This window comes from Manis javanica, chromosome 9 (assembly GCF_040802235.1).
Source record: "Manis javanica isolate MJ-LG chromosome 9, MJ_LKY, whole genome shotgun sequence".
Lineage (NCBI taxonomy): Eukaryota > Metazoa > Chordata > Mammalia > Pholidota > Manidae > Manis > Manis javanica.
In genome coordinates this window covers 55,653,656-55,669,878 of record NC_133164.1, presented here as the reverse complement: position 1 = coordinate 55,669,878, position 16,223 = coordinate 55,653,656, and the positions used below count along the sequence as shown (strand labels likewise).

Here is a 16,223-nt window from a genome sequence, read left to right as displayed (position 1 = left end):
TCTTTAGCTTTTTTCTTGGGGACATTTAGGAAAACACTGCTAAAGAAAAACATACTTCATTAAGGAAGAATACCCAGATTTGGGGAGGAAATTAAATTTATGGAAAAAAAAGGATGAACTTGTCTGTAAAGATGAAAACAGAAACATAGGAGGAGTAGACTTTTAAAGTCTTGCTTACTTAAAGGCCCATCCCAGAATTACCTTTGACAGAGTTGCTATAATCATTCATTTGCACCCCCATTTCAATATGTACTTAATTCTCTTTATTCTACTGCTTAGGTGCTCATCTCTCCTTGCAACCTTTCTCAATTGGAAATTTCTCAGAGAATTAAGCCCTAGTGTCTTAAACATTTGTGTAATGAAATAACATTTTTATTATGTATTTAAAATGGTGCCTGTTACTACCATCCTTGATATTGAATTGAAAATAATTACTCAGATTATTTTCTGTTTGGTTTAGGTAAGGATCCTCAGTTGAGAAAGACTGTATGTTTTGTATTTTCATCCCTTTTTGTAAAAAATAAATTTGTAACATACCCTGATTCCTTCTCTAATATGCTATAGTACCCTTCAAAAATAGTGACAACCAAAAATATCCTTGCAAGCTTCTCATTGAGAATCATTGTCAGAACCTTATAATCCTTCAATACAAGGCACAGACCATTAACTAGCACATGACACATTATAAAAGTTATAATGGCATATTATAAATGTCTTAAATGATCCATCTAAAGAACATCATTGCAAGCTTTCTGATTGCTCAGTTTTAAAAATATCAGCACAAAAGCTGAAAAGAAGGGATATAAGTAAAGAAAAATTAATTTTAGATGTTAGATGGCCTCATGAAAAATGCTAAGAAAAACAAAACCTTTAAATTATATATGGTTATAAAAGAAAAATATAGAATAGAACCATTCATTGAGATGAGTGGTATGGTATGTCTTACCAGGTGATGAAAAGAAAGTGAGGAAAACTGTTGAATCCGTGTATTAGCATCATCTGTGCTTAGGAGAATGATTGTTTTTTAGTTATATAAATTATAGTACATTATCAGAAGAGATAGATGCATGATACTAAGAGAGTACTTAGCTGGTTTAAATGAGTTTAAATCTCATTTCAGTATTATAATATTAAAGCTGTACAGAACCTATAGCTAGCAATCAGAAGGAAAGAAATAAAAATACCGGAAATCAGTTAAATAGAAAAGCATTAGAGAAATTAATGAAACCAAAAGCTAGTTCTTTCAAGAGATTAATAAAATTGATAAAGAAAAAAAACGAATTACCAATAACAAGAATCAGAGAAACAGTATCACTGTGGGTCTCAGATATTAAAAGGATAATAATACTGTATACAACTCTGTGAACACAAATATGACTGTTTAGAAGAAATGGCAATTCCTCTAAAAGCCACAAACTGCCCAAACTTACTCAAGTAGTAGATGAAACAGACAGGACTATTCAGATTAGTTGAATCTCCAGTTAAAAACCTTCTGAAAAAGAAATCTCCAGTCCCAGATGGTTTCAGTGGCAAAATCTCTCAAACATTTAAGGAAAAAAATAATACCAATTCTACATTGTTTCTTACAGAAAATTTAAGAGGCAGGAAAACTTCCTAAGTCATTATATGAGGTCAGCAATAGTCTCATATCAAATCCAGTCAAAGGCATCACAAGAAACTGCAGATCAGTATCTCATGAACATGGACATAAAAATCCTCAAAAATCATAGGAATCAAATCTAGTAATATATAAAAGAATTCTACACTACAAGTATAGTTTATCCTCAGAATGACAGTCTGGTTTAATATTCTAAATATTCAACTTAATCTGCATGTTAACAGACTAAAAAAGAAAAAATACATATCATATAAATTGATAGAAAACATCTGACAAAATTGAGCATCCCTTTACAATAAAAATTCTGAACAAACTGGAATTAGAGTCTTTACTTTTATAAAGGGTGTCTACCAAAACCTATAGTTAACATCATACTTAACTGTAGAAAATTTGCAAGCTTTCCCCCAGAGATCAGTAACAAGGCAAGGATGTCTACTCTTAACTACCCCTATTCAGCATTTTACTGGGGGTTAAATACGGTAATTCAGTAAGGCAAGAAAAAGAAAGAGAAGGACAATACAGATTGGAAAGGAAAAAGTAAAATTGTGTTTATTCACAGTGAACACGTTTACGTACATAAAAGGCTTCAAGGAATTTACCAAAAATACTGGTAGAACTTAAAAGTAAATTCAACAAGACCATAGGATACAAAGTCAGCATACAAAGAGCAATTGTATTTGCATATACTGTGTAGTATATAGAAGCACCTGAGAATCAAAATGTTAACAAAAAAAAAATACCTTACAGTGGTTCCCCCAGAAAGGAAGTACTTAGGTATAAATCTAACAAAACCTGTACAGGATCTATGTGCTGAAAACTACAAAACACTAATGAAAAAATCAAAAGACCTAAATAAATAGAAAACATACAGTGTTCATGGATTAGAAAACTCAGTATAGTTAAGGTCATAATTCTCTCCAAATTGACATACAGATTTGAACAGTTTTAGTAAAATCCAATAGGGTTTTTTGTAAATACAAACGAGCTAATTCTAAAATTTATAGGGAAAGTCAAAGAAGCTAATAACCAGAATAATTTTTTGAAAACACAAAGTTGGAGGGCTCAAACTACCCATTTTTAGGACCTAGTGTAACAGTAAACATACAGTTGCTATTTTTTATTAAACTTTTTATTTTGAGATAATTGATCAAAATTTAAAACTTGTTCTGTGGAAGAGACTGGGAGTGGAAAGAAGTGTATACTGGAAGAAAATATTTGCAAAACATTTTCAAAGAAGAACACATATCAATATATTTTTTTTAACTCAAAAATTAAGAAAACAATCAACTGATCTTTTTTAATGGGCAAAAGACTTGCATAAACAGTCCACCAAAGAGTTATGTGGCTGACTAGTAAGCATATGAAAAGATGTTTGACGTAATTAGCCATTAGAGAATGCAAATTAAGACCACAATGACATACCAATAACAACTTACTACAATAGCTAAAAGACAGCCCAAAAAACCCTGAGGTTATCAGTATATCAAGTGTTGGTGAGGATGCAGAGCAATTCAAAGTACCATATACTGCTGATGCAAAATAGTAGAGCCACTTTGGAAAAGTTTATTTCTTAATAAAGTTAAATGTATACTTACTATACAATGCAGTTCTATTGCTAGAGAGGTGAAACGTGTTCATATAAAAACCTGTCCACAAAAGTTTATAAAACTGGAAACAATCCCAGTGTTCTTCAGCTGACTAAGAGGTAAGCTGTGGCACATCCATATAATGGGTTATTAATCAGTAATAAAAAATAAATGAACACAAAAGATGGCGGCATGAGAGGTGAGACAGAGGCTTCCTCCTAAAACCTCATATAATACAAAAATATAATTCAACTAATCCTGAAACAGCAACAGGAAAGAGGACTGTGCCAGACTACATACACCTGGAGAAAAGAGCAGACGTCACAGAACAGGGTAATGTACCAAAGCAGTGGCCTGGCAGGACCCAACCACTTCCTCCACCCAGCTCACTGGCACAGGAAGAGAAATGGAGTGGGGAAGGATTGGAGGCCTGGGACTGCTGAATACCTAACTCTGGAGATCTGCTCTGGGAGCACAAGCCTACATTTCATGGTGCTTTCATGATACTCCCATGATTAGGTGATTGGAAAGCTAAGACAGGCAGAATTCCTGGAGAGACTGAGATTCTAACCACTTGTGGAAAGCAGGGATCCGTATCCGACTGCTCTGGGACAAAATAAAGTCAGTCACAAGAGACAAAGAAGGACATTACATAATGAAAAGGGGGGTCAATCCAACAAGAAGATATAACCATGATAAATATCTATGCTCCCAACATAGGAGCACCTATATATGTGAAACAAATACCAACTGAATTCAAAAGGGAAATAGAGTGTAATGCATTCATTCTAGGAGACTTCAACACTCCACTCACTCTGAAGGACAGATCCACCAGACAGAAAATAAGGACAGAGAGGCACTGAACAGCAGATTAGAACAGATGGACCTAACATATCTACAGAACTCTACACACAAAAGCAGCAGCATACACATTCTTCTCAAGTGCACATGGAACATTTTCAAGAATAGATCATATACTAGGCCACAAAGAGAGCCTCAGTAAATTCAGAAAGATTGAAATTGTACCAACCAGTTTCTCAAACCACAAAGGTATGAAACTAGAAATAAGTTATGCAAAGAAAATGAAAACATGCTCCTAAAAAACCAAAGGATCAATGACCAAATAGAAACAGAGATCAAGCAATATATGGAGACAAATGACAACAATAATTCAACACCACAAAATCTGTGGAACACAGCCAAAGCCATGCTAATAGGAAAGTATATTGCAATACAGGCCTACCTCAGGAAAGAAGAACAATCCCATATAAGCAATCCTAACTGACAATTAATGAAACTAGATAAAGAAGAACAAATGAGGCCCAAAGTCAGTAGGAGGGACATAGTAAAGATTAGAGCATAAGTAAATAAAATCGAGAATAAAACAATAGAAAGAATCAATGAAAGCAAGAGCTGCTGCTTCAAGAAAATAAACAAAATAGATTAACCCCTAGCCAGACTTACCAAGAAAAAAAGAGTGTATACACATAAACAGAATCAGAAATGAGAAAGGAAAAATCACTATGGACACCACAGAAATTAAAAGAATTATTAGAGAATAGTATGAAAAATTATATGCCAACAAACTGGATAACCTAAAAGAAATGGACAACTTTCTAGAAACCTACAACCTTCCGTGGCTGACCCAGAAAGACACAAAGTCTGAACAGACCAGTTACCAGCAAGGAAATTGAATTGGTAATCAAAATACTACCTAAGTCAAACACCTGGACCAGATGGCTTCACCACTGAATTTTATCAGACATTTAGTGAAGACCTAATACCCATCCTCCTTAAAGTTTTGCAAAGAGTAGAAGTTTTCCAAACGCATTCTATGAAGCCAGCATCACTCTAATACCAATACCAGGCAAATACACCACAAAAAAAAGAAAATTACAGACCAATGTCCCTGATGCACATAGATGCAAAAATACTCAGCAAAATATTGCCAAACCAAATTCAAAAATACATCAAAAAGATTATCCATCATGATCAAGTAGGATTTATTCCAGGGATGCAAGGATGGTACAACATTCAAAAATCCATCAACATCATCCACTACATAAAAAGGAGGACAAAAACCACATGATCATCTCCATAGATGCTAAAGAAGCATTTGACAAAATTCAACATCCTTTCCTGATAAAAACTCAACAAAATGTGTATAGAGGGCAAGTACCTCAACATAATAAAGGCCATATATTACAAACCCAAAGCCAACATTATACTGAACAGCGAGAAGCTGAAAGGTTTTCCTTTAAGACCATGAACAAGACAAGATGCCCACTCTCCCCAGTTCTATTCAACATAGTTCTCGAAGTCCTAGCTGCGGCAATCAGACAACACAAAGAAACAAAAGGCATCCAGATTGGCAAGGAAGAGGTTAAACTGCCCCTCTTTGCAGATGACATGATAGTGTATATAAAAACCCTAAATAATCCATTCCAAAACTACTACATCTAATATCTGAATTCAGCAAAGTTGCAGGATAGAAAATTAATACACAGAAATCTGTAGCATTCCTGTACATTAACAATGAACTAGCAGAGAGAGAAATCAGGAAAGCCATTCCATTCACAGTTGTATCAAAAAGAATAAAATACCTTGGAATAAACCTAACCAAGGAAGTGAAAGACCTATACTCTGAAAACTACAAGACACTTGTGAGAGAAATTAAGGAAGATACCAATAAATGGAAATACATCCTGTGCTCATGGATAGGAAGAATTAATATTGTCAGAATGGCCATCCTGCCTAAAACAATCTACAGATTCAATCCAATTCCTATCAAAATACCAACAGCATTCTTCAACAAACAAGAGGAAATAGTTCTAAAATTCGTATGGAACCACAAAAGACTTTGAATAACCAAAGCAATTCTGAGAAGGAAGAATGAAGCTGGGGGCATTATGCTCCCCAACTTCAAGTTCTACTACAGAGCCACAGTGATCAAGACAATTTGGTACTGGCACAAGAACAGACCCATAGACCAATGGAAGAGACTAGAGAGCCCAGATATAAACCCAACCATATATGGTCAATTCATATATGATAAAGGAATCATGGACATACAGTGGGGAAATGACAGCCTCTTCAACAGCTGGTGTTGGCAAAACTGGACAGCTACATGCAAGAGAATGAAACTGGATTATTGTTTAACCCCATACACAAAAGTAAAATCGAAATGGATCAAAGACTTGAATGTAAGTCATGAAACCATAAAACTCTTAGAAGACAACATAGGCAAAAATCTCCTAAATATAGACATGAGCAACTTCTTCCTGAACACATCTCCTCGAGCAAGGGAAACAAAAGCAAAAATGAACTCATGGGACTACATCAAACTAAAAAGTTTCTGTCCACAAATGACACCATCAACAGAACAAAAGGCATCCTACAGTATGGGAGAATATATTTGTAAATGACATATCCGACAAGGGGTTAACATCCAAAATGTATAAAGAACTTAGACGCCTCAACACCCAAAAAGCAAATAACCCGATTAAAAAATGGGCAGAGGATATGAAGACACAGTTCTCCAAAGAAGAATTCAGATGGCCAACAGGCACATGAAAAGGTGCTCCACATCACTAATTATCAGGGAAATGCAAATTAAAACCACAATGAGATATCACCTCACACCAGTAAGGATGGCCAGCATCGAAAAGACTAACAACAAATGCTGGCAAGGATGCGGAGAAAGGGGAACCCTCCTACACTGCTGGTGGGAATGTAAATTGGTTCAACCTTTGTGGAAAGCAGTATGGAGGTTCCTCAAAACACTAAAAATAGAAATACCATTTGACCGGCTAATCCCACTCCTTGGAACTTACCCAAAGAATACAACTTCTCAGGTTCCATAGGACATATGCACCCCTGTGTTTATCACAGCACTTTTTACAATGGCCAAGATATGGAAGCAACCTAAGTATCCATCAGTAGATGAATGGATAAAGAAGATGTGGTACATGTACAGAATGGAATACTATTCGGCCATAAGAAAGAAACATTTGCAACAACATGGATGAAGCTGGAAGACATTATGCTTAGTGAAATAAGCCAGGCGGAGAAAGACAAATGCCAAATGATTTCCCTCATTTGTGGAGTATAACAACGAAACAGAACTGAGGGAACAAAATAGCAGCAGACTCAGAGACTCCAAGAATGAACAGGTGGTTATCAAAGGGGAGGGGTTTGGGAGGGTGGGTGGGGAGGGAGAGAGAAGGGGACTGAGGGGTATTATGTTTAGTACACATGGTGTGGGAGATCATGGGGAGAACAGTGTAGCACAGAGAAGGCACATAGTGGATCTGTGGCATCTTACTACCCTGATGGACAGTGACTGCATTGGGGTATGGGTGCAGACTGGATAATATGGGTAAATGTAGTAACCACATTGTTTTTTCATGTGTAACCTTCATAAGAGTATATGTCAATTATACCTTAATAAAAAATTTTTTTAAAAAATAACCGAACATGTTGGTCACCAACATGGATGAATCTCAAAGACATGTGCTGAGTAAAAGACACTAATCTCAAAAGATTATGTTTTGTGTGATTTCTTTTATATGATGTTCTGGAAAAGACAAAATTGTAACAGAGAACATTTCATTGGTTGCCAGGGGTTAGAGCTGGGAGGAGAGAGTGAATGCAGAGGGACAGCAAAAGGAATTTTTTGGTTGATGAAGCTTCTCTATCCCAACTGTGGTCATGGTGACATGAGTCTACACATGAGTAAAATGAGAGAACTACATGTAAAAACACATCCTCTAAAGGTTACCTTCTAAGATTCCTTGAGTATAAAAACATTTCCTAATTTTGCTTTTAAATGTCCAATTCAGCTAATTTAATATTTATCTGAAATTAATTTTTTAATAAGTTTATTACTTTTCATTAGAGGTTAACCTGCCTGTCTTTCCTTTCAACTAATAGTGTACATCTCTTCTGTTTTTGTTTTCTTCAAATAGGGCTCTGTAAAACAAGCTTACACAAATGCTCCAGTGGTAGACAGTGAATTATTACGACTGAGTCTTCGGTTATTTAAGCGGAAGACCACTTGCCATGCTCCTGGACATGAAAAGACTGAAGATAATAAACTCTCACAGCCCAGTATCCAACAGGAGGTGTGCGTGTCTTAGGACGGAAGTTCAGTGACACTCTTGGTACTGTCATCCTTCAGGAGTACATATTGTTTTTCAGATTCTTTGGTTTGACAAGCATAATAGTGACAAAGGCAGAGAAGATTTTCCAGCCATGCTGAAAGAGTGAAGAACTTAGATCTAAAGTTTAAAGACACTAGTTTTGGCTAATTTAAGATTTTACGTGGATTTTTACATAGTACTTGATACACAAAATAATGTGAACACATCTAGATTTAGTAGTTTACTGTGTACCTTTTGTTAAAACTGAAGATTTTGGAAAACAGTTGCTACTGCTTTTTCAGCCTATGTATATTTTTTATGAAATGGAGCCACTGACATATGTTCTGGGTCATCCGTACAGAAACTGATTTCATCCAGAAACAGTGTGTTCACAGAATGAATGCACACACTGTGCTGTTCAGAACCCTCAGGGGGGTGCTTGTCCTGTGTGCTTGTGTGTTCAGAGGCAGACCTCCAACAAGACAGAACCAACATAATCTTTTTTTCTAAAGTTCTGCAATAATTACTTAATGTGTCTTTGGTTTTTCTTAAATATGTGTGCATTGTTACAATGCTTATTGGATGTATTTGATTTATAAGTGGTTTTGCTTGCTATCAAAGACTGTCTACAATTTTTACTTTTAATAAATACCTTCCCTTGTTCTAGATTTACTTTGCTCTTTTTTAATCTTATTCTTGATGTTCTGAAACATTTGTCATCAACATTGCATATTTCATACTTCAAATATTTTACTGCTCAAGTTATTATTGGATAGCTGTAAATATTGTGAATAGAACTGAGGATGTGTTCTAGCTATATAGCTCAGTAATACTTGAAACCAAGAGTTAACAAACCAATGTAATCTGAGCTTTAAAATCCTACCGTATTTTTCAGAGCTACAACCTTTGATTACAGTAAACTCTCTCTCTAGACTATAATACATGTAACAATTTACTTTTTAAAAATTAAAACATATCTGCTTTATTCTGTATGTAAACATTTTACTCATAAAGTCGACTCCTAGGATCCGAAATGGACGCCAAGCTGCAGAATTTGTGGGCAATGATAAACCAATCAAAATTGTAATTAGATCATTACCTCTTACAGGTTTTTGTTCAAACTATAATCCTATGTTACCTGTCTCAGTAGTTTTGTATTGTCTTATCTAAAAATATCATAATATTACTGGTGTAGTTTCTTCTCATTTCAAGAAACATTTGTTGTGCACTTTATTTTTACAAGATAACATTCCCAGCAAAGGAAATGGTCTTATTTTTCAAATGACTTTGAAAGCATGTATAAAAAAGTTGCAAGCAGCAAAAAAACAAAAGATTGTAATCAGATTTTCCTGTTATCCATTACCTTTTCCAATTGGTACATGTTTTAAATAAAAGAGAAAGACCCTGGAGAATGAATACCCTTTAGAAAACTATTTCATTCTCTATAGCATAGAGATTTAAAGTCCTAGAACTTCTAATCCTAGTTCCCACAATTGTGGTATATCTAATGGTAAAATAATGGTTTTCCTGTTTCATCCACTGACTTCAGGAATATTTCACAAGTTTTTTATTTCCAGAATGAAAACTATGTAGTTTAAATTTTCCATATAGCCAAACCTGTTGCCTTTTAATTTTGAATCTTTTTGTTATGTTGTGAAAGAAAATTTTAGAACTGCTCCTTTTTGTGTGTTTTGTCATGATATTTAGAGATTTTTATTCCCAGTGGGAATGTACTATTAAGTCTCATAATTTTTTAAAAATTCAAACATTCTGTATCACTAATCATATGCCCATAAAGTTCTAAAGCAAATTTTTTCATTGAATTTTTTGTAATAGCTCTTGGACCATAATTAAAGTCTCGATTAAACCAGTATTCCTAAAAACACCTTCCAGTCTATACATTATTTGCTAGTACAGTTAAAGGTCTTCTGTCTCATAACTTTGTCCATTTGCCATGATTGCACAACTAGACTCCACTGCTGATAGTAAGGAGCTGTCTAGGTAGAGAAGGGGCAAGAATATGTCTATAATCCAAAGTAAATAAAATGATAGAGTTAACACATGCTTATGTCATTGAGTCTGTTCAACTTTTTAGGCAGTTGTGCTCACCATTTAGTAATGGATTGTGCTTGCTTAGAATAGCTGGTAAATATTTCACAAAAATTTATTTAACAGAAAACTATTTCACAAATAATTAACCAAATAGTGATTTAATATGTTGAAAAGTTTGACCTGTCACTTTTCTTTATTCTGATCAGTAACTAGGTTATTTTCCCTACCCTATGCATGGCTACATTAGGATTTTAGGGCTTTATTAACTAGAAAGTATGTGGCATTAGCAGAATATATCACATAATTCATTGTCACCTAGTTGGGTAAAAATTAAGGTATATAATATTTTGTCAATGATGCTTTTAAGCCTCAGAAAGAAGAGCCACTGTCTGAATGTCAACTTATATGAAAAGATGTGTGGGTTCCAGTTCACATACACATGAATCAGCAGCTACATATAGAACAATTTCATCTGAGGAAAACCCCAAAACTAGCTAAGTGACTCCTACACACCAGGTAAACAAGAAAACCCACACTGAAGAAAGAGGCTGATTCACAATTTTTCTGTAAATGCCATCCATGGTATAACCACCCACAATCAGGAGGGGATTTGCAACTCTTTAATAAAGCTTGTTCCTGAGGAGGAAAGAATGTACCCTACAGCTGCCACCCCACATTTTAAGACCTGTACCTGCAAGACAAGCCTCCAAAGCATCTGATTTTGAGCCCCACAGGCTGTAGCTATCAGAGGAAGAGTTCCTAAAGAGCTCACATGTCCTTACCTACTATAGGGCCCAGTACAGATGCAGCTGAGAAGTGCCCACACTCTGTGAAAGAGGCTTACATGCTTATCTTCAGGCAGTGGCCTGAGAATAAGTCACCTAATTTAAAACACACATAGGTTCCCACTGAGATACTCTCCAAAAACAGACCAGTGGGCACCATTTTTGTGCTTTCCTGTGCCTCACTCCAGCTCACTGGTTTCTCCCAAAAAGGTTGTGCACTCTAGCACCCTGACTTCTGTGGCTATTACATACGGGAGCTCTACATTGCCTGGCTTTAGTGGCCAGCAGGGCTTATGCTTGTTGGTCCCACAGGACTGCAGCAAACCGACAGTTATTAACCAGCCACCACCTCCAGGACACAGCAGAAAGGCAAAGACTGAGCCCCCAGTCTTTCTGTGAAAGGAGGCTATACGCTTGTTTTGAAGCTTCAGCCTGAGGGGAAGTCATCTTGTTTGGTGCACATCTAGGAGCCTACTTAAGTGCTCTCTGGATAGAGACCATCAGGTGCCATTTTTGCAGTCTCTCTCTGCCTCACTCCAGATAGTAGGTGTCTCTGAGAAAGAAGCTTGTGTATTCACCTGGTGCCTAGGTTTGTGATTGCTGCCCAGAGGACTCATCCATTTATAGCCTGACTCTGGTGGCCAATGGGGCTTATGTTCACAGGTTCAACAGGACAGTTTTTAACTGGCTATCATCCCAGGGCTCAGTACAGAAGGAACAGACAGACCCAGTCTTCCCTCATATTTTATAAGCTTCTGCCTGAGGGTCTGGCTTCCAATCAGCCTAAATATAGGTGCTAAGATCCTCCATTTGTGACACTAACAGGTCTTGAAATATCCTCAACTATTGGGAGCCACTAAAAATAAAGTAGACTGCTTGTATAATCACAGAGGTTTGAGAGTCAACCAAGAAGTAGGGCCATATTAAACAATAAAGTTCATCTCCTACACAAGGCTTCTGCTTCAAGACGGAGAGGTGGCTGTTTGATCTATGCATGGAAAATAACACAGTTAAGGAAAATTAAGAAATGCAAGGATATATTCCAAGCCAAAGAGTAAACCCTCAGAAAGACACCTGATGGAGTTCAAAATAATGATTATAAAGATGCTCACCAAAATCAGGAGAATGGATGAACAAAATGAAAATTTCAACAGTGAGATAAAAAATGTAAGAAAGTACTAGATAGAAGTCACAGAGATAAAGAATACAATAATTAAACTGAAAAAAAAAAAAAGGAGCCCAACAGCAGACTAAATGAAACAGAAGAAAGAATCAGTGACCTTGGCAGTCAGGACAGTGGAAACTCACCCAATCAGAGGAGCAAAAAGAAAAAAGAATGAAAAAGAGTTAAGATAGCTTTAAGGGACTTAACAGGTAACATCAGGCAGACCAACATTCGCATTATAGGGGTCTTAGAAGAAGAGAGATGGGGCAGAAAACTTATCTGAAGAAATGTGGCTAAAAACTTCACTAACCTGAGAAAGGAAACTTCCAGATCCAGGAAGCCAAGAGAGTTCCCCATAAAAAGAATATTCTACCCAGCAGACTTGTTGAAATAAAAGGGTGCTAATCAGTAACAGGAAAACATGAGAGTATAAACCTCACTGGTAAAAGTAAATATGTAGCAAAATTCAGATTTAGTTAATGTTGTAAAGGTGGTGGTTACATCACTTAATAAAACTAGTATGAAGGTTAAAAGACAAAACTAGTAAAAGTAACTGTAACTACAATAATTTGTTGATACAGAAGAGAAAAAATTGTGATATCAAAACAAAAGTTTGGAAGGATTAAAAGGTAACAGTATAATGAATTCAAACTGAAATTATCACATTAAGATAGAGTATTATAAATATAATTGTTTTATGCAAGCCTCATGACAACCACAAAGCAAAAAACCTATAATAGATACACAAAAGAAAAAGAAAAGGAACATAAGCATACCACTTGGAAGTCATCAAATCACAAAGAAAGAGAGCCAGAGAAGAAAGGAACAAAAAGGAATTACAAAACAGCCAAAAACAACAAAATGGCAATCATAAGTACATACCATTAATTACTTTAAATGTAGATGAACTGAATTTTCCAATCAAAAGACATAGAGGGCTGAATGAATTTTTAAAAAGCAAGACCCTTCTATATGCTGCTTACAAGATATTCACTTCTGATGTTTAGATACACATACACTCACACTAAAGGGATGGAAAAAATACTCCATGCAAATGGAAACCAAAAGGAAGCTGGGGTAGATATAATTATGTCAGACAAAATAGACTTTCAGACAAAGACTGTAGTAAGAGACAAAGATAAAGATAAATGTGTCAGTCCAACAAGAGAATATAACATTTGTAAATATTTATGCAGCTGACATTGGAGCACCTACATATGTAAAGTGAATAGTAACAAAGGTAGGAACAGGCAGCAGTACAGTAATAGTAGAGGACTTTAATACCAAACTTTCATCAATAGGTAGATCATTCAGACAGAAAAATCAATGAATATATTGGCCTTTAATGACATTTTACTTAATAGATATATACAGAACATTCTACTCAAAAGTAACAGAATGCACATTCTTCTAACACACATATAAAACATTCTCCAGGATAGATTATATGTTAGGTCACAAAACAAGCCTTAAGAAGTTTAAAAAGACTGAAATCATGTCAAACATATTTTATGACCATAGTAGTATGAAACTAGAAATTAATTACTAGAAAAAAACTGGAAAATGTATGTATGCAGAGATTAAACAACATGCTACTGAGCAAACAACGAGTCAAAGGAGAAACCTAAAAAGAAAAAAAAATCGCTTTGAACAAATGAAAATACAGCATACCAAAACTTATGGGATGCAGCAAAACAGTTCTTAGAAAGACATTTATAGCAATAAATCCCTACATTAAAAAACAAAAACATGAAATAACCTAAGTTTACAACTCAAGAAAAGGGAACAAATGAAAAGTTAGTAGAAGGAAGGAAATAAGAAAGATTAGAGCAGAAATAGATGAAATAGAGACTAAAAAGATAAATAGAAAAGATCAATGAAACTAAGAGCAGGATTTTTTAAAAATATAAACAAAATTGAAGATCAATGAAACTAAGAGCTGGATTTTTTCTTTTGTAGATAATTATTTTTTATTGAAGGGTAGTTGACACAGTATGACATTAGTTTCAGGTGTACAACACAGTGATTCAACATTTATATACATGATAATTCTAGCTACCAAGAGCTGGATTTTTTAAAAGTATAAACAAAATAAAAATACAAAAAAAAGAAGACTCAAATAAAATCAGAAGTGAGAGATTTACAGCTGATACCACAGAAATACAAAGGATCATGAGACTACTATGCACAATCATCAAATGGGAGAACCTAGAAGAAAATGATAAATTCCTAGAAATATACAATCTATGAAAACTGAATCATGAATAAATAGGAAATCTGAACAAACCAATTATGTAGTAAGGAGGTTGAATAAGTATTCAGAAAACTTCCAGGAAACAAAGGACTAGAAGGCTTCACTGGTGATTACTACCAAATATTTAAAGAATTAATACCAGTCCTTCCCAAACTCTTCCAAAAAATAGAAGTGAAGGAAACACTTCCAAACTCATTTTATGAGGCCAGAATTATCCTGATACCAAAACCAGACAAGGGCACTACAAGAAATAAAAATTACCAGCCAATATCCCTGATGAACATAGATGCAAAAATCCTCAACAAAATGTTAGCAAACAAACCTAAACAATACATTAAAAGGATCATATACCAAGTGGGACCAAAGATCCCAAATGATCATGACCAAGTGGGATTTATTCAAGGAATGCAAGAATGGGTCAACATCCACAAAATCAGTGTGATACACCGCATTAACAGAATGAAGGATAAAAATCATATGATCATCTCAATAGATGTAATAGAAGCATTTGAAAAAATTCAAAATCCATTCATAATAAAAACCCTTCAGACAACCTAGCTCAGTCTAATGAAGGCCACAAGTGACAAACCCTCAACAAACACCATAATGGTGAAAAGCTAAAAGCTATTCTCCTAAGATTAGGAATAAAACAAGGATGCCCACTCTCACCACTTTCGTTCAATATAATATTAGAAATCCTAATGGGAGCTTTAGGAAAGAAAGAGAAATAAAAGTCATCCGAATCAGAAAGGAAGAAGTAAAGCTATTTACATATTTACAGAAGACATAACAAAAAATCCTAAATTCCATAAAAAATACTCTTATAATAAACAAATTTAGTAAAGTTGCAGACACAAAGTCACTATACAAAAATCTGTTCCAGTTCTATACCCGAACAACTACCAGAAAGAGAAATTAAGAAAGCAATCCCATTTACAATTACACCAAAAATATAAATACATAGAATACCTACAGTTGCACCAGAAGAACAAAATAAATGTAACTAAGGAGGTAAATGACCTATACACTGAAAATTATGATATTGATGAAGAAAATTAAAGAAGACATAAATAAATGGAAAGATATCCAATACTCATGGATTAGGATATTGTTAAAATACCCATATTACTCAAAGCGTTCTATACATTCCATGCAAACCCTACAAAAATTCCAATGGCATTTTTCAGAAAAATAAAACAAACTCCCAAAATTTGTATGGAATCACGGAAGACCCCATATAGCCAAAGCAATCTTGGTAAAGAACAAAGCTGGAGGCATCATGCTCCCTGATTTCAAACAATATTAAAAATCTGTAGCAATCAAAACAGTATGATACTGGTATAAAAACAAACACAGATCGGGGAAAGAGAGTAGGGAAACCAGAAATTAACCTATGCACTTATGGTCAGTTAATTTACAACAAGGGAGACAAGAATATACAATGAGGAAAGGACAGCCTTTTCAATAAATAGTATTAGGGAAACTAAGCCACATGCAAAAGAATGAAACTGGATCACTATCTTACACTATACACAAAATTAACTCAAAATGTATTAAAGACTTAAAAGTAAGACCTGAAAAAACTAGAAGAAAACATAGGCAGTAAGCCTCTTGACATTGTT

The 16,223-nt window shown here is 35.0% G+C and overlaps 1 protein-coding gene across 12 annotated transcripts in view; it reads left to right on the top strand.

Moving 5' to 3' along the window:
- ZC3H13 (zinc finger CCCH-type containing 13) overlaps nucleotides 1-9,013 on the top strand; it is a 99,468-nt gene extending 90,455 nt beyond the window's left edge. For all 12 annotated transcript variants that reach the window (XM_073212619.1, XM_073212617.1, XM_073212622.1 and 9 more), the window contains one exon: nucleotides 8,172-9,013. In XM_073212619.1, coding sequence (XP_073068720.1) covers nucleotides 8,172-8,342 — 171 coding nt within the window. In that variant the 3' untranslated portion in view covers nucleotides 8,343-9,013. The remainder of the gene's footprint in view (nucleotides 1-8,171) is intronic.
- The last annotated feature ends 7,210 nt before the right edge of the window (nucleotides 9,014-16,223 follow it).